At 41.5% G+C, this 19,713-nt stretch overlaps 1 protein-coding gene across 3 annotated transcripts in view; it reads left to right on the top strand.

Annotated features, from left to right (window-relative positions):
* Positions 1-19,713, top strand: part of ALK (ALK receptor tyrosine kinase) — a 257,968-nt gene that overhangs the window by 217,616 nt on the left and 20,639 nt on the right. For 2 of the 3 annotated variants that reach the window (XM_015856919.3, XM_015856918.3), the window contains exons 10-16: positions 1,264-1,358; positions 2,496-2,639; positions 11,600-11,762; positions 15,222-15,372; positions 17,097-17,228; positions 17,911-18,055; positions 18,976-19,158. In XM_015856919.3, the coding sequence (XP_015712405.2) occupies positions 1,264-1,358; positions 2,496-2,639; positions 11,600-11,762; positions 15,222-15,372; positions 17,097-17,228; positions 17,911-18,055; positions 18,976-19,158 (1,013 nt within the window). The remainder of the gene's footprint in view (positions 1-1,263; positions 1,359-2,495; positions 2,640-11,599; positions 11,763-15,221; positions 15,373-17,096; positions 17,229-17,910; positions 18,056-18,975; positions 19,159-19,713) is intronic. The other variant, XM_015856920.3, reaches the window with a different exon arrangement.

Below are 19,713 nucleotides of genomic sequence, written 5' to 3'. Positions count from 1 at the left end.
CCAGGTTGGACGGGGCCCTGGGCAACCTGATCTAGTAAAGGTGTATGTTTGGTGGCCCTGCCAGGCAGGGGGTTGGAACTACATGATCCTTGAGGTCCCTTCCAACCCAGGTCATTCTGTGATTCTGTGAAATGGCTTCAAATTCTGGTGTAAAACATTAAGATACAAAAGTGAATGCTGTTTAAAGAACATCTCGTATTCTCTTGCAGATTGCATCATGAAGCTTGCTGTCTTCATATTTTTATAAGTCTTGATACAACCTCTTGGCTTTGTATCTGACTTCCATGTCACTGACAGTTGCTTTTATAATTGATTTCTGGTCCGAAGCACAGTGTTATAATATAATGTTGCAGATACACATCTGGAGAACATAGTTTCATAGAATGCCGTGGGTTGGAATGGACCTTAAAGTCCATCCATTTCCAACCCTCACACATGGGCAGGGTTGCCAACCACTAAATTAATCAACACCCAACATGGCCTCGTACAGTTCCAGGTAACACGAACTTCTTAAGCTGAAAAAAAATACAAATCAATGTGTGCCTTATAATAAATAATGAAATAAAAAATCATATTGCCAATGAGAATGAGGATGAGTTTACAGCAGTCTTTCTTTTGGTAACATAGGAGTGGCAAAAGCCTATTTTCTGCAAAATCCAGATGAAAATGAGGGTACAGCTTCTACTGGGGAAGGGATTGATGAGATCTGCTGTTCCTATGGTCTCTAGCCAATGTCAGTTCTCCATTGTCTTTTTTTGACTGCCAGGACTGTTGGATATCTTTTGTTTCCTTGAAGGTGGGTCAACACCAAATACATGAATTGATTTCAGCCTTTGACTGCTAGATTGTTTTCAGAGCTCCTAAATGGCTTCAGGAGACCCAGCTTACTTACTTTCCTTAACACTTCAGGGTATAAATCGCTTATGAGAATAAAATCAGTTTAATGGCTTTTTTTTTTTCTTTTTTTGGGTTTTTTTTTTTTGTGCCGTGAGTCAGGGAATTTTAACTTCAATCCTGAACCCACCACCCAACAAGTACTGGCACCTTGTGTTCTTCTCAAAGGACATGTATCCATGTACAGCTCCCCTCCTCAGATCATCTTTGCTTGTTTGGGAGTTAGGGTTCGTTCTTTGTCAATTTAGTATTTTTGTACGTGAAAAGAAAACCTTTTTCTTCCATTCTAAAACTGCTTTAATTTTGAATAGCTTGGTTTCATCCCCCTGCCAGAGAGATTTTTAATCCCTGTTCTTCCAATCTCTGCAGGTTTTGGTTTCGGATCATCGCTTCATGGGAAAGAGGATCCAATGCTGTTATTGCATTTGACAATATCTCCCTTAGTCTGGACTGTTTTTTAACAAGTAAGTTTTCCTTCTGTCTGCAGGTGATGGTTTGTCTTTTATTTGCCATGCAGCTGAAATTTGGAGAGGAATGGAAACTGTGGGGAAGGGATTGTGTGTTGCTGTCTTCAAAAGACTCTTGAAAAGAAGTGTGTGTCTGAAATATTTGTGCTCAGATAAAGGAGACCATTCAGACACATATCTTATTAGTGGAACTGACTGGTTCCAGGTTTGGCAGTAAGTGGATAGTAAGACATATGGTGTCGGAGAGTCAGCTTGCAGCTAGAGTAGTAGCATCACCTATCCACACAAACTGATACAGAAGCCAGTCTGTAATTGTGGAGGTTGACATGACCTGGTTTGTAGTGTGACAGTTATCAGAATGAATGACAGTTTGACTCTGTCTCAGAAAAGACAGGCAGTCTGTGATTGACGCTAACTTTGTGGTAACATTCAGCACAATTAATTATTTAAATTAGAACAATTTTGTTTTGTTGGGTTTTTTTATGGTTTTGGTTTTCGTTGATTTGGACTGATATGCATTTCAGTCTGAATCAGAAACTAAGATCCCCACTTATACCCTTGGGGAAAATTTGGACTTAGATCCAGCCTTTGTGATTGATGAGTCTCTAAAATAGGTTCAGCCTACACCTCCACTGCCAGATTCACCCCATTTAGATTTTTATTGAGCAGTTGTGTCTAGTTTATAACCTTATGCATACCGAGATGCTTAAATTATAATGCACTTAATTATCTGTTGCTCCTGTCTTTGAAACAAAAACTTGCATGAGGACGGCTGCTCACGACGCATGAAACGTCTGCCTTGAGTTGAACAGCAGAACTCAAATACTTGTTCATCTCTTTGGCTCAAGGCTATAACCTCTGTCATTTTCAGTGGATCGAAAACCTTGAATCCACTTCCTCATTCAACAGAATGTTTCATTTGCTTTCTGTTAGTTGTTTTTATTTGTTCATTTGTCACAGTTTCCATAATAGCAATTGAAAGTCAGTCTGCCCATTCCTTTTAATGCTGGTATATCCTGTATCTGCAGGCTCTAATTCTCAGCAGGGAAGTCTCCAACCCTTAATCCAGCTAGTTCTGGATTACATGCTGACTCAGCACAGTGGTGAATTAGTCTGTGACTTCTTGTTTTCTAGTCAATGGAGAGAAGATACCTCGAAGTACTACTCCACACTCAAGCAATTTGCTCACCAGTAGAAGAGGCCTGAATAATTTTGGCTGGGAACAAAAGCTTCTGGGAAATCTCCAACTTGGCACTGCCCCCATTTCTGGTCCAGCAGGTAATGTTCTGAACAGAGAATTATTTTCAGACAGAAGGTTTCCAACAAGTGCAGGTTTTAGTTAAATGTGGCTAAAGGCAATGACTCCCCTCTCCCTCCTTTCCTCTCCTCTCCCCTCTTCCCTGCCCTTCCCTAAGGCTTTCTTCCAAACTTTTCCTAAGTTTGTTCTAAACAAACAACAAACCCAACTCTATACAAAGCAATTACCTTTAGCTTTTAAAACTCTAACTGTAATTTTGATTGCAATTTTGTGGCAAAAAAAGAAACAACCAAAACACAAACGAATTGCAAGACAGATTTATCTGATCTCATGATTTCAAAATAGGAAGGAATCAAAGCAAAGTAACCAAGTCCAGAATGTGGTAACCTGAGCACTCGTCTCTAATTAATATAGGCTTGATTTGAAATAACATAGTTACTCCTCCTTTTCTGTAATATCTTCATTTTCATTTTCATTGAAAAAGTATAACAAGGGATTTGATGTTAGAAACATCATTTTCAGATAGTCAGAAATACCAATCCTGTATACCTGGTTCTCTCCCGTTCCCCTGTTCCCCTTTGCAGCTTAGCTGTAGTGGCATGGTACAAATTGTTACAGGGTTTCCCATCTCTCCTCATCACATCACTGTGTCCCAAGGATTTGTCTCTTCCCTCTCTCATGCTTGCCCACACATTCTCAATATCTGTGCTGTACCCATGCATTTGTATTTCAGTCTATTCCTTTTACCTCTTCCTTGCTGGTTTTTCATACTAAATCAATTCAGGTAGTCACCACCAACCTGGGGGTGCACCACAGACCTACCTGGAGGAGGGGGACTGACCATGGAAGTACAGGATAAGTACAGGAAAGAAGCATTGGCTACAAGTGCCACCTTTAGCACTGTGTGCAGCTGTTCCTCCTCACACAGGGTTAAAGTTGACAATTGACCAAACAATCCGAAATACCACTCTTAAGTTAGAGAACAGGAGTATGGTTGGTACATGCCTACTTTATGAGTAAGCCCAGGATTTTGTTTATGCTGTCTCCTTCTCTCCCATTCCTTTATCTTGAAAGGACTTCTTTAAATCTGTTCTATTCTGCGTTATGTTTCACTTTGCTACCTGCAGCGTACTACATGCACTACCGTTAAGTCAGTTCTGATACCAACAACAGTTTAGCCAGTGTAATCAAAAGCTTCAATATAGTCTTGCAAGCCTGCTTGAAAAGCTGGACATATTAGCCCCTGCAGAGCAGCTGCTGGTACATGAACCAGCAAGTTCTGGTAAAGTGACCTCCAACAGTGGAAAATCTCTGCAGTGTCTGCCAAGTGTTGCATCAAGTGGAGTTTATTGATATTTTCTGTACTGTGTCAGACAGCAAGAAAAACACAGGAGCAAAGGATTAGGTAGGGAGAATGAGCCTTTATGAGAGGATGCTGGGCTGAGTGGACCTGTGTTCTTTCATGTTTTTCTAAATGATCTCGATACAGGACATAAGTGCCTGCTACATAAGTTTGCAGATGATAGTAAACTAGGAGCTGCTGACTTCCTTAAGGATACAGAGGCCTTGCAGAGAGCTGGTCAGTAACCAAACACATGAAGTTTCATAAGAGCAAATTACAGGTTCTGCACTGCTGGGACAAGGTAGTCTCTATAGCACAGAATCACCTTTTACCTTTGTTTCCTGTTCCCTGCTCTCAGTAAACAGTGCAGATGCTTGGTTAGTCCCTGGGCTATGCATTTTACCCAGGTTTAATCTTGTTACTTTCTGCATCCTGTAATGCATTTAAGAAACCTCAGGCAGAGTCTGCCAAGGCCATTGCTTTCATGGTCTCATATTTACTACTGTGTGAGTGAAACAACAGCATCATCACCACCCTGAAGTCCCAAAGACTGCATTGACCAATATGAGCACAGCCAGAAGTAATTACAGCTAATGTGATCCTTGGCTCATGTGGTGCTTCACAGGCTGTAATACTTCCTTCTTAAGAAATCATATTGAAACTAAGAAAAAAACTCTGCTTCTGTAGCTAAGGAGACAACAGAATAATAAAATGCCTTCCTCAAGTCTATGAGCCAGCTCAGCCTACGCAGCTAGGAGTACAATCTGAAAGGCAGGTACTGCTTCGGTTACCTGACCATATATCCAAATGAGATCCATTGCTGTTAAGGGTGAGGAGCTGGATTTGCTCCTGTGTAATTGAGAACAGCCTCTTACAGACACTGCCTGTGCTAGGATATCCAGTTCCAGCAGAAGAAATAAATTGTCATCACTGCCAGTGTCACTGCCCTCTCTATTCTCAGGCCCTGTACTGAGTGAATTACTTCAGCTCTGCCATTGCTTGACAAGGCTTGGCACATCTCCGTGATCCATACGCAGGAAGCCAGCAAAAGGTTTGAAGCATATAACACAGCCACGCCATAAAGTATCTTGAAGCTTCTAGAGATCTATTAACCACTGTCACTTATAAAGGACAGGCCAATGAATGTGCTGTGTGGAGAACAGGACCCCAAACTGCTACAACAGTGATGTTGTTCTCTCAAGTTTCTTGATGATGAGCAGGAACAACACACAAAAAATCCATGTAGTTCTGAATTTGCCCACTTGGTTCCGGAAGAAGCTTACCAAAAAGTTGCAAGAAAGCCTGTTTATACCAGTGTGTTGAAGCAACCAGGTTTGTAACTAGAATTTGGGATTTAATTTTCAGATTAAATCTGCACAGAGCTTGTACAGATGTAAAGCATGCTTACTTCAGCTTAGTTTTTAATTTTGTTCGCTATTAGTTTAAGTAAAACTGACAACTGCTCAAAGCACAGCATCTCTCTACAGGGAGTTTAACAACCAATTAAAAAGCCAATTTAAATCAAACCAATGCAGTTTCCTTTTATAGACAAGACCAGAATATGGAAAATTCAGGCACAGAGAGATACAGAGAGCACTAATGAGGAATTCTAGGTAAACAAATGACTATCATGGATATGCAAGGGGAGAAAATAGGATTCTCAGTAGGCAAAAGGAGATAACAAGAAATGGAGCGCTCAAGCTTTAATTAAAGATTTCCGATGCTTCTGAGGAGGCCCTAAACACCATGAGGATGGCCTCTCTTTTGGTGTTTCAGCTTGTCATCAGCCTGCTGACAACTTCCTTGTGTCAGGGCACATGGTGCCAAAGTGATGGGCTGTAAAATGAACAAAAAAAATGTTAAGCTTTTTCCCCTCAAATCTTGCACTGTTCTGTGCTGTCCGATCTATTGGAGACCATGGTTTCCCACATGGAAGCTGTCACCACTGGACTGAGTGACCATTTTCTTCAGCTCCGGTTTCTTCCCCACACACTTGGTGGTTGCAAAGACTTTGGGTTTTTGCATTAGAGAGTGTCCTGTTGCAAGTACTTACATGGTTGTTTCTCGGAAGAACTCTGAGTCACATCAGTTAATCAGATGAAGGAGCTGAAAGGAACAGCAAAGCGAGTATTAAGCAGAAGAAAATTACATTTGGTTGCTTTTTGTGCGCAATTATACTAACTGAACTGTTGGCGTAATGCAATAAAGGTATCTGCAGAATTGTATTTTTGCATTAAGCATCAGTTAACACAGTGAACAAATGGCTCATTACCCTCCTCCTCAGCAAAAGGAGCATTCTGAATAGTGATAGAAAACGTTCAGAGATGGATGGGTAGAGGGATCTCAGATTATGTAGGCATGAATTTCTTTATTGCAGTGTTTGCACTGGCTTCCTCTAGAGGATTAAAAATGGCAAAGGTACAATACTGAGAACCAACACAGCAAAGTTAATTTGGAATTCCTGCTCTCTAGAGTTAAACAAGCCATTGAAATAAACAGATTTTAGGCCTAAAATTTAAAGCTGCCTTTACTCTTTAAAAACAACAGCTTAAACTGTGCAGAAACTGCTATAAATCCAAGGAAAGGTTTTGAAATAATTTTGCTGCCTCCTCCTGACCTGGTCTCTGTTTTCCAACTTGTGTTTCTATTATTACTCTTTGTAACTCCACAAAGTTAATAGCATCTCCCACTAAGCAGCCTTTATGGAAATTAATTTTCTTCATGCTGCTTTGCTAGCTACTGCTTCCTGAACGTAGCAAGAAACAAACCGTTCTCGTCATTGTTCAAAGCCAGCTCCTTGCCCTGCTATACTGACCACAGATAATTCCCTCAAAGGATGCCCTAATGGTGTTCCCTTTATCTAGATGGAAATGTAAGAAAATTCTAAATCAAGAAAGTTTTGTGCATTTATTTGACATGGCACTGAGCTGTGATCTGATATACATTTGTAATTACTGCAGGATGTATTTGGAAGATACTTCCAAATCTTCCATTGCTTTCATCAATGGCATCTAGATGTCACTGGTCTCCTGTCAGGATCATAGAATGGCCTGGGTTGAAAAGGACCACAATGATCATCCAGTTTCAGCCCTCCTGCTATGTGCAGGGTCGCCAACCACCAGACCAGGCTGCCCAGAGCCACATCCAGCCTCGCCTTGAATCAGCTTCTGACTTCCCTTATGGGTCAGATGTTTCAAAGGAGTTTGTGAATGCTTTTACAAATAGATGAAGGAAGTGTTCTGCTTGTCCGTGGCGTTGTGTTCATTCACAGCTACCTCAGTGCAATGAAGTCCCTGAGGGACAATTAACAGAATTAATTGCTTCCATAATTTTAGCCACTAGGGTTTTTGTGTTCCTAAAATCCTACGCTTTATAACTCTTATGAACTCTATTATTATTAATTTAGCGGAAGTGAGACAGCCTCTGCCTGAATAGAGGTTGTGGCAATGTGCCCCGTATAGCGCCTATACGTAGTTATGTTGCACTGATGCATTTTGCTACTGCTTTACTTTAAGAGAAGCCCAGCACCATGGTGCTTAGTTTATGATTTCCTCAAATCACAGGAAAGCTTTGCTTTGGAACAAGTTGAGCCTTGGTTCAAACCAGCTTAATTTAACAAATGCCATTTAATACATTTAGGCCCTTGAGGTATAGCTAAAATGCCAGTGGCTGTTTTGTGATGTGGGGTTCATATGCTGTATGTGACAGTCAAATTGCTTTCTACGTTAGCTATACGAATGGGCTTTAGGCTTTGTGCCTCTGTTTTCTTTGCTGTTTGTTGTTATTTGCGGCAGCGCTGCCTTGGGCTGTGAGTTGTATCAGAGCCTCAAAATAATTAATCATTTCAAGTCTTGTGGGCTTTTGTTCTTTTTCTTTTGCAAGAGCCGGGCATCCATCCCCTTTGCTGCAGCTGAAATCCAGCGCTGTTAATTGCTGTGCATTTTATGTACTCAGCCAAGCAGCGCAGAAACAAGAATTTTTGCTTCTAAAGAAGAAAATAATTGTCGATGTGTGTAAAGATGTCAGTAAATCAAATTGGGAAGAAAACTTGGGAAGAAGGATTTTTTATATATATATATATATATATAATATATATATATATATATATATATTAGCAGGGGCTAAATGGCACTTCTTGCACAGTATTTTTTCTGGGACCTCAGGAGTGTGTTAGGAAGCCTGCCAGGCTTTAGAGGAGGGCAGGTGTGTGGCTGAGCGGGCAGCAGACCAAATAGGTCTTTGCCAAATTTCCCATGAAAGTGGGCATTCTATCAAGATATAAATTATTCACTGAAATGCAATACCCCAATTCTGAATCTCAGTTCACTTATTTTCTTTCCCCTAACCTAAACAGGCATTTCCAGTTCTTAAATCCAGTTAGCATCTTCCAACTGCCCATGGCAAGAACCTATTAGGGACCCTGCATTTGGCTTCCTTTTAATTTTCGTCATGGGAATTCTCAGCTGTTTCTTGAAATCAGGCATCTGTATCTTGTATGAAGTCAGGCAGAATTCCAAGGCAGTGCCATCAGTGCTCCCCGCCACACACTGCAGATTGAAGAAGAGGCAATGCCACGCACCGTGCGACACATCGCAGTTGTACACCAGTGGAAAAACATCGGTGCTTCTCACCTGGCTGCTTAAGGAGTTTGGGATCGGGGCTGTTGCTTTAGTCTTTGGAGATGAAAATAATGCTTCAAATGGAATAAGTGTGAGCTGCTGTGGCAGGCAGCAACCTGTTGAAGTGCTGAGCTTGAGAGACATGCTGCAGTCATTTTGAGACTCAGGAGGAAACCTATACATTACAGAGAATGAATGAATGGTTGTTCATGCTCTAAAAAAGAAAGAAGATTCTTACTTTGAAAAGAAATGGTGGGTTATCTGAGGCAGGGAGTACTTTGAGTCTCTTTTAATACCAATTTATGATTTTCAGCTACTGTTGTTTCTGCAGATCGAGGATGAGTTTTGTGAAACTGATGAGAGAAATGGAAGGGAAGTGCAAGGTTTTTCATCTGTATCCAAAATTGTAATTGAGACCTATCTGTGCTACTTATGTTGAAATGAGGGGCAACTTCTTGCCATGCCGTATTCTATTCCATTTAATTCTGCAGCAAAGCTGTTAAATGTTGGAATGGCTTTTGGTATAAAAATAAAAGTGGAAATAAACAGGAGAAAAACAACTGTTTGGTCTTGCCCTGTTACCGCCTGTGCTCTTGAAATGAGCACCTTACAGGCTATTGAAGAAGCAGAAAATGCCAAACACTTTCAGTTCAAGATTTAGAGGTGTGATGTTTACAGTAGGAGGGCATTTTTCTTCTGTTCTATTGGGGTGTTGAGCTGGTTAAGGAAACAGAGGGTCATTACAAAGCAGCTTAGAATGAGATGTAGTTGGTAGAATCAAAGAACTGCTCAGGTTGGAAAAGACCTTAAAGATATGCTGTGGTCTGTATTGGGTTTTATCTCTTTCCATTTTCCATTTCATTCTCTCTTGTTTTGGGCACATCGTCCTCTTGAAGGTCACCTGCTTCTACCTTTGGGAACATTTTTGATGTTTCACCAGAGACATCCAAATGGCTCCTTATTGTTCCAAGCAAAGACATTTACCTGTCTGCTTTACTAAACATATGTTTCAGTGCAGGTGGCTGAGCCCACTGGGATGCCGCAATGTTAAATTGCTGTGATAGCTGACAGAAGGATCTCATCTTTCATTTTGTGTGAAATTTTGATGTTGGTTTTTTTTTCACAGGTTTTTTTTTTTCTTTTTATTTTTCCCCAATAAAAATAATAAAGCTAAGTAACTTCAGGTATAAGACTACAAGTATTTGCAGAATCAGAGCTACTGAAGCATTTTGCATAGGAACCTTTAGGCCCGTTTGCTTGCTTAGGTGCTTTCTCCTTATTCCTGTTGTTCATGGAGAGGAGTGTAATGGTGTCTGAGGAGGAGAGGGGAATTAATCCATTTGCTATCTACTAATTTTAAGACTATACAGCCATTCATTGCTGAAGGATTTGAAAAATAAGTAAAATGAGTGTATCTGTATGCAATAGTAGCAAAGTGCCTAGAAGGTCCTTGGAGGGAGGTCTGAAGGAGAGGTGATATAGATTTTGCAATAAGACATAAGAGCTTATTCTCTCAGTAATGCTTAGATAGGGAAGCTTTCCTAGAGCAGTTTTGCATTACTTCAGGAGCAGCCAAGGCTCTGTTATGAAGGTTTTTCAGAAGTACCAGCCACTTTATTTCTTGCAGTACTATCAAATTGATCCGTTTCACACATTGAAGAATGAATTTAGCCCATCTCCGGGATTAGTTTGTGAAAACTTGTGGTTGGCTTTACTACCGTTTCCCTTATTTCTTACAGGTGAGCAGCTGCTACAGCAGCAGTTATGGTAGAAGTGCTTGCCTGTCTTGTCCAGACATTTGTTCATTATCAGTTCTGGACCAGCGCTGCTCAGAAAATAGCTTCAGGTGCCAAGAAGCAGAATCTAGCTAATGTTCTCACTTTCTGAGCTAGTTAGTTCTGAAAAAGCCCACATATGTTGTACTGCAGTAGAGAAAGCTGGGTAGCAAAACACTGCCCTTTGCCAATGAGATAAGGAGAACCGGCTGGCCCAACATCATTTATAGAAATAACATTTTCTTTAGACATGTTTCAAGTCTTTCGTCTTTAGTGGCAGTTTATAATACTCATGTTCTCAGCCAGTAGGATGAATAATAGAGTTCATTGGATTGTGTGTGTTAGCTTGTTAACAAATGTGGATGATAAATCGCATAATGTGCACCAAAAACTGCCCAGTCTGTTTGTTTTCCATCTAGATGTTAGTTTTGATTACGTAGGCAATATTTCCTTATTTACGAGCCAATATGTAGAGGTGGGTATTATAGGAGCATTGTGATCTAGCAGCATGCTGGAATCATGTATTCAAATTAAAATTCAGGTTTGTGAGGCACAAATCATCAAAGCCACGTTCTAGAAAGCTATTTGTACTGAGCTGGTCTCTCCATTTGATGAGAAAGGCTGCAATAGAGGTGCATTGATTTACACCCAAAGATCTGAACTATAACATGAAGAGCTGAATGCTTGTTCTACAGACCAGGTAGGTGTTTCACCTTTTGAGATTTCACTTGAACCTCATCAAAATCATTATTCAAACAGTTACCAGTTTCCTGTTATGTTGTACTCACTGAGATCGTGATGTATTTATAGGTTTTTGTCTGATTAACAGCTAGCTTCCCATACGAAATAGGTTCAATATAAATATGAGCTGAAATGGCTACAGTGCACAGTCTCGAGGTTACACAGCATACTGTGTAACAGCCTAGTGAGCAAAGCCAGAGGCTGAGTGGTCTGTGCTGCGTTTTATTTCTGCTCTACTCTGCCGTCTTTGTTTTTCTGAGCCTTAGAAGAAGTAAAGCCGTGCTCGTGGTTGTAGCAGTTTTGAGAAGTTTTAGATGAAAAACTGTCAAAGCCGTACAGTGTTATGAGTCATTTGAAAGAACTGTGTGAATATTTGTTCTGGCTAAAACCTCGAGGGCCAAATTCTTCTCTTGATACTGCAGTAACAGAGAGTGGATGAAGAGCAGAGTAGCTACTTGATCTTTGCATGCTCAGAGCATGGTTTGTCTACGCTCTCATTTCAGATCACTGGCTGTTCACAACATGTGGTGCTAGCGGAGCCTATGGCCCCACACAGAGCCAATGCAATGATGCCTACAGGAACTCCAACCTCAGTGTGATTGTTGGAGCTGAGGGGATTCTCCAAGGTATTCAGATTTGGAGAGTACCAGCAACCAACACATACAGGTAAGGGAAACATCTGTTATTCCCATAAGATGCTTTGTGTTAAATTTTTTCCAAGCTGTGGATACGTGCTAGACATGTATGTGTTGTATTCACAAATCGAGGAAGATATACTTCTCCTTGATTTTGTGATTTACAGTCTTTCCAGTTGTAGATTTGTTGTCCTGCAGATGCAGTTATTTGGTGAAATGGAGAAGATAAGAAACAACTGTCCTGAGGCACATAAATATTCAGCCTGAATAACTTACAGGATGGGAGAGCTTTATAAGTAACTGAAAACTGGGTATTTTGACCTCCCCGAGCCGAGGTCAATGCATCCTATATGCCATCCATTGAACTCTGGGATCAGAATCAGTTTTTCCCTCTCTTCCTCTGATGTAGGAGGTACAACTTCATCAGCTTTTCTTACAGGACAGATTGCATCAGCCTCTGCAATGTTTTGGAAGCAGATATAGTAGGTTGAGTCTGTGCGCCTGTCACTACTGTAGAACTGATTTTGTAAGCCAGCCACCTAAGTGTTGGGCTTTGACACTGAGAGTTAAAATGCTTAAATCCTCCTATAGAGTTGTCCTTAAAGGGAGATGATCAGGTACAATTTAATGCAACTTAAGCTGATTTTTACCACTTTTCCTTTTTTTTTTTGCTTCTGCTGTGGGGAAAAGTGCAAAGTTTAGCCCACTGTATCTGAATAGTAGCAACAAGCCATAACATGCACCACTTTGTCTCAATGAATCAATGATTATCTAGTGTATTTTTAATGCAGCATTGGAACTAAGGATAGTGTCATGGATTTTGAAGCAGAAAATTCTAGTGTAGCCTTTGGCCAAATTTCAGTTAAAACTTACTGGCACCTTATTTGCTGTTGTTTTTGTGGATTTTTTGGTCTTACAGAGAATATATGTATATACTGGGGATAGATAGCCAGTCTCTAACAGAAGTCTGCTGCAAAGCATTTATGAGAAACTGGCTAGGCCAGGCTTGGCTTGAGCTCTGCCGGAGTGCCTGTTACCAGAAGGATTGATGATAATGAAGAAAGTATTCATGACATTTTACTCAACTATCAAAAATAAGTTGCATGAGGTGAAGAGAATTTTTCAGGACCAGCATTCAGTAAATAAGGATATAAAGTATAGCCCAAAAGAGAAGAGGCAATAAACTTACAGTATTGTCGTTCCTTTCATATCATAGGCCAAGAAAGAGCCAAAATTTTAGTGCAACTGCAGGCTGATTTTTGCTACACAATACAAACCACAGGTGAAATGAGGCTCCTGCAGGAAGGTCGTAAATATTTAAGTCCTATAAATGACCTAACAGGCTTTTAGTTCAGTATAGATAATAAATGGCATTAACTAGATGACATTCTCTTCTGTGCTTCCTAAGGCTGCTGTAAAGAATTCACAGCCTGAGGAAAGGAGGCAGCAACTGTGGACCTAAATTATCTTGGCATATTCCTGATACTGCTAGAGGAGCAGAAGGGACCCCCCAGTACAGCATAGCTCTAGGAAAACATCAAGTTGCAGTATCAGCATTAGGCTTTCCAGAGGCTGGATCCACAGCCTGTACTTAGCTCTCCCTTGCAGGCCTGCAGCACTGCAAATCCTATAGGTCCATCTGATACCCATCTCCAATATATCTGACCCAGAGATAAAATCCTCCAGCTGGCTGTTGGGCTGTTTAGAAAGCTGGTTTGGTTCATCAGTGCATCTTACACTGTGTAATGCAGCACAGTGAGTTATATACCTAGTAATTGAATAAGGCAAATATAGGTCATGTGAACACAGGGCAAAATATGCTTTATTAACTCACAAAGACAGGAAGCTTAACTTTTCACAGAACTCTGCTACCATAAACTTACCCCACCAGCTGTGGAGGCCACTCACTGTACGTTGCTTCATTTGAATTTTGCATTCTTATATGCTCCAGTGCTGATGCGGAAAAAATAAGCTGGTTCAATTCCATGAGGTGCACATTGTATAATAATAATAAAGTTAGGCAGTATAAAAGAGTATTTTTTTTTTCTAGATTGTCTTCAAAGCATCCAGAAGGCTTTGTCATCCCACATCTAGGCCTGTGATCCAATATGATTTAAGTGTATCCCTCCCATAAAAGAAAGTCTTGCCTAAAGAAAGGGATCCTGCTCCAACCTGAAGTCAAGATAACCCATCTGTTTAAATAGCAATACACATTTTAGATATGAAATGACTGTCTCCCAAACCTGCCATTTATTATTTGTTTGCAGCCCATGAATGAGGCAGGAACGGGCTTTCTCAATTTTTGTGATATCATTGCTTATATGCAAAATCTGTTTATGCACAGAAAAATATGGCCCCTAATTGCAGCCGATTAGCCACGCCAGCTTGCTGTGCCTGACAGCGCACTTCATTAAGCATTCCAAAATTCTACAGTAAATTTAGCTCAGTCTTCAGGTTCATGCAACGTCTGCTCAGGGGAGCCCAGTACTGTGTGTTTATCACTTCTTCTGCTGGCTCCAGTGCAGCCTTACTGAGAAATGATTGCTTTGGTTACTGAGAGTGGCATGAACACAGTTGTGTCACTTTGCAAGGATCTAATCTGCTTTATGAGGCACTTGAATCTCCATGTTTGCTATGACATCGAAATTGCTCTAGGCTGGCTGCCTCAGAGTGGTATCACAGGGTGAGTTCCTTTCAGGGCAAGGAATTAGCTGAGAGTGACCTGGTTGTTCCCTGAGGGAAGGAGCTGCCCGCTTGACCTGGTCAGAGTGCTTATACACACTGAGCTCTGCTGGTTTGCTCTGCTTTCAGCCAGTAGGACTGTGCTGGGCAAAGACCCCACCATATACTAAAGGGTGGGAGTTAAAGAGAGTGTCTTTACTGGAATAGGTAGGAAGACGAGGAAATAATTTCTGTCTTCAGCCTTGCAGTCACTGTTTACACACTCCAGGTTGAATTTTACTCTCACAGAAATAGCTGTAGAGCTATGAAAGTCAGTGGGAAATCACCTACTTATTTCAGATCTAAACTGAGCTGGCTTGGTTTGCCACCATTCACTTGCTGATGAAGTCACAGAAGTAATGTTTCATGATATTTATGACATGCTTTGCAGTCTCATGGTAAAAACTGCTTCAAATATGTAAAGAGGGCAACACAGCACTGCAGCGCTCACTGCTCACCTCTCAAGGACTTGCCTTCTGGGAAACAAGATATGCTACATATACTAAAATGTGAAACTGCAGGGACTTGTACAGTGTGTCCTCAGCAATGTGAAAGAAGCTGTTTTGTAGCTACCCAAGTTCATCAACTCGCATAGAAGACCTCAGTCTTCAAGCTTTGGCTTTATATGTATTTGGAGCGTCAGGTCTTTGGGGCAAGGCCCTGTGATGCTGTGTACAGTTTAGGTGTACTGAGCACTCAGTGCCCACAAGTCACTTATTTTATCTTCCTCTTGTCTGGAACAACTCAGCTACCACATTCTTTCCTGCAGCATCTCAGGTTATGGAGCTGCTGGTGGGAAAGGAGGGAAGAACACCATGGTGAGATCCCACGGCGTGTCCGTACTGGGAATTTTTGACCTCCAGAAGGATGATACGTTGTATATCTTGGTGGGACAGCAAGGAGAAGATGCCTGCCCTAGTGTAAGAGACTGTCCTTTTTGCTTTGCCGTAATACCTACAGATCGGTGGAGTTTTGTCTGTTTACTGAGAAAATCATTGAATGTGTGAGATTTGGGTTTATAGGTTTCAAGGGACATGTGCAGTTTTACTGAGAGGGTTGGAATGTCCAAAGATAAAGTGCCATATCAGTGGGCTCTCTTCCTCTTATAAATTCCGGCCCCACTGATAATACCACAGGCTTCTGATTCATCTGCATATCTCGGAGTGTCTGTGTGGGTTTGCAGATGGAGCAGTCAACTCTGCTTTCCTTTCCTTTGACTTCACAGAGCTCTGGCTTTGCTCTGCTGTTTAGTCCAGCCCTACAACTGGCACAATATATTGCACTGGGAGATGCCCACCTCACTGTGCCCATTTGTTTATCTCTGTGTGGGATTGGAGAGACAAATGAATTTCTGCTGAGACAGCCCTGATTTTTGTGTTACTATCTAAACACTGCTGCAAATATCTAGATGGAAAGGAGCAACTTCTGCCATTTGCAGACGCAGTAATCTGTTAATCTTTTAGTATTCTTTGGAGGATCTGGGATTAGGAGATTGTTATGATCAGAACTAAGCCTTATCTGCTGGAATTTCACCTACAGATCTGAGATGGGCATTAAATGCTGTGCATTTCTCAGCTTTTAGATGGCTGGCATCCAGGAAGTGAAAGTTTGACCGTCTGTTAGAGCAGAGAAGGTTTGAAAGATGCAGACAACAAAGTGGGGTTTTCAAGGCCATGTGCTGAAATAAATAACGTTAAACCTGGAATTACACACATCTACAAACAAACCGTAAATATGAAGCCTCTCTGAAATAAGAAGTGCCCTAACTCAAACTTCCATCTAATGTCTATAACTAGGACATTCCAGCTCAGGGTAATATATGGAGTCATTAAATTTCAGGTCTCTGTAATCTCAGTGAGAATTTATTGAGTGCTAATGTAATTCTTTCATTGAAGCAGAGAGATTGTATTGACTTGTAGAGTGGACCTTTACTAGATTGGATTGTAATCAGTTATGTCTTCGCTATGAAGGATTTTTTTAATTCAGTTGTAATCTAGTGGCTCCTCTGAGTCACTGACTTTGTCATCATATTAATCATCCCCACCCAACTTCTGGTCAATTAAGGAGAGGGTAAAGGAGAGGCTTGTTTTGCTCCATAGACAAGTCCACAAACTCTAAGTAGATGCCATTCATTTTTCTGGCACATGGTTTTGTGGTCAACAGAATAGTTTGTAACTTGAGGAAGATGCTTTTATCAGGTCTCCCTTCCAAAAGAAAACACGTATGTGAAAGTAGGTGGAAACACAGCAGTTCTACTGTACAACTGGTTGTGCCTTTTTTCCTTAAAATGCCATTAGCTCAGTGAGTACGGTGTATATAACAAGACAGTTTCTAGTTAAGTATTTTCTTTAATGTTGTGTCAACCTTGCAGTCAAAGCTGGGATAGCGGTTGTTTTCATAGGCTTTGAACATCCTAGCTCTGGTAATTACAATATTAGTGCTGCTGGATTAATCTGCACTGAGCTCATGGCTACTGTGCATGCTGTGACTATTTAGGTGAGATCTGCTACATCTGTGTGAGCCTCCAATACACTTTAGCTCTTGATAGACATGGTTTGAGAGGGCAGAGGGACCACAAAGCTTGTGTATGTACTAGAACATAGAAATTTATTTTCAGAGTTCAGCCCTTCTCTTCTGTTTGCAGAATAATGACGTTATACAGAAAGTCTGCATTGGAGAGAACAACGTGATTGAAGAGGAGATACGTGTGAACAGAAGTGTCAATGAATGGGCAGGAGGAGGTGGAGGCGGGGGAGGTGCAACTTATATATTTAAGGTATGGAAACATAGTCTTTGTGCACCTTCAGCATGAATACATCCTGCCACTTGCCTCCAGTAACACACCCTGAAATATTTATTTTGTACACCTGTGAGAAATGGGCCACAAAGTGAGCTCTGGGTGTCCTTCATGTCCAGCTGATAGTTGGAGAGAGCAGAGATGGCTCTTCACATGTTTTAAAATGGCTTCACAGTATCGCCATGCTTGCTTTAGTGGCTTGGAAATGACTTTGCAGCAGTTTGATATTCACCCTGGTGAATAATATGTTTGAACAACCTGACTTCTACATGATTTTACAGAGCTCTGCGTGTTCAGACAGTTTCCAGTGTAGCCGTCCTTTACAGTCCTTTAACGTCCTTTTTGCAGACGTCATATTGCTCTGTGAAGTGCCTTACACCTTTTAGCTGTTTTGCTTGATGAAGCTTATAACACGATAACATTGCAAGATTTGTAATTCACAGAGCTGCCAATTGCCTCTGCTCCTTGTTGCAGAATTCGGTAGAACTAGTGCTATTCGTTAATCTTTTGGATGTTGGTGCATAAATAATGCAGTGGTGATTTGTAATGTTCAGCAGTTCTAAATGCCTGCTTAGTGCAATGTGCAGTAACAAGCATGTGGTTGAATTTCCATTTGTGTGTGTGACTCAGTCTGAATACCGCCTTTACTTCTGAACTTAAGATGGAGAATGGAGAACCAGTCCCCTTGATAATTGCAGCAGGAGGTGGTGGCAGGGCCTACAGGGCCAAAACAGACACATTTCATCCAGAAAGGCTGGAGAATGATTCCTCTGTTCCAGGGCTGAATGGAAATTCAGGAGCTGCAGGTAAGAAAAATGTATTCTTTTTAAGAAAACCATCATGAATATTTGATTCTCCCAGATTCTGTGGAGCTGAAGTGAAGCTTCTGAAAACATTCTGAGGAGTTGGAAATACATCAGATACATGTAGGATGTACCCACTTGGCCTAAATAAGGATATCAGGAACAGTGGAATGCTGTTAAAATAGTCAGACCTCTGATAAGCAACGTATGTTATTTTGATAATGAATTCATAATTGCTCAGGTTGGGAAAGACCTTAAAGATCATCAAGTCCAACCGTAACGTAACCACACTAACTCTAACAACCCTCCGCTCAGTCATGATTGACAAGGGAATTTGCTGCAATGATAAGACCATACAGCTCCTTGCACTATTTTAGACATACTCATAGTTTCTTTGGCTTATTGGACGGAGAATAATTGCATGCTGGCAAGGAGTCTCTGTGAAGAGACCTTGTACTGAGCAATCTGCAAAGCTGGAAGTGAGTCACAGGTGACTCTGTTGTATTTAGAGCAGAGTGGGACGTTTTTGCATCCCTTCCACTGAATTCCTTTTGTTCCAGATTAGAAACAGCACTGGAATTTATTATTTTATTTTTTGCAAAGAGGAAGAGAAGGCTCTGCAAGCTTAGAAGCAAGTGGTTGGAGAGTAGGTAGGGATATCTTTTGGCATTTTCCATTGGAAACACTAGTCCTCATGTGATAGGTGAAAAGAGGTGCAGATAATTAACATAATTAAAGCCCTAAAATCAGGTCACTGTAGGACTGTGTAGAAAGGACATCTCTTCTAACCACAGAATGAAATCTGTACTTTCAGCCGAGGTGCTTTGAACGAGTGCTCATTCAGTGGATCCCTACGGTGTTTGTTTGTTCTTTAACAAAAAAAATAACCTTTGCTTATGCCTTTTCTCTTCTGTTAACCACAGGTGGTGGAGGTGGCTGGAATGATAACACTTCCTTCCTGTGGTCAGGAAAATCCTTGCTGGAAGGTGCTACTGGAGGAAGATCCTGCCCCCAGGCCATGAAGAAGTGGGGGTGGGAGACAAGAGGGGGTTTCGGAGGGGGTGGAGGGGGGTGCTCCTCAGGTGGAGGAGGCGGAGGATATATAGGTAAAGTGGCTTCGTGTTCAAGGTGTCCCTTCCCCTCCTTTAGTGCTAATGGTCAGCAAAAGGCTGATAGATAATTCTCCTGTAGCTAGCATATTTGACTGTTACCTAATAGTATGTCTGTGTGTTGCCTTTTTAGCAATGGATGAACGTATGGCATTTAGTCCTAGAGCACAGCCAGATGTCAGTCCTTCAGCTGTGATCCTGGCTTTGCACTCTGGAAAATGTGCCATCGAGATTGTTCCGTGATTCTCGAGCCATCCATTTTTGGGTTATAATGCTGAAGAAGCGGGAGCCATAGGCTGTGTGCTCCACTGCCAGCTCCAGTATTTGGAGTACTTTGGTCCTGGAGACTGGATGCCAGATTTTATGCTGGGCGAAGGGTGCAGCTGCTTCCACCCTGCCCTGCTATGGGTAGGCCTCAGTCCTACACAGGTGGTCTCTGGGGGCAGAGCGGCTCCACTGCCCTATGGTTCCTGCGCTCAGGCTGCCAGCCAGGACCCCTCTTAATAATGATGGTGGTGTTGACTTCAGGCAACAGGGAACTAATTTCATGTG

This window comes from Coturnix japonica, chromosome 3 (assembly GCF_054131305.1).
Source record: "Coturnix japonica strain WE chromosome 3, WE-NBRP24, whole genome shotgun sequence".
NCBI lineage: Eukaryota > Metazoa > Chordata > Aves > Galliformes > Phasianidae > Coturnix > Coturnix japonica.
Note: the sequence above shows the minus strand (reverse complement) of the source record. Positions and strands in the feature narration are given on the sequence as shown.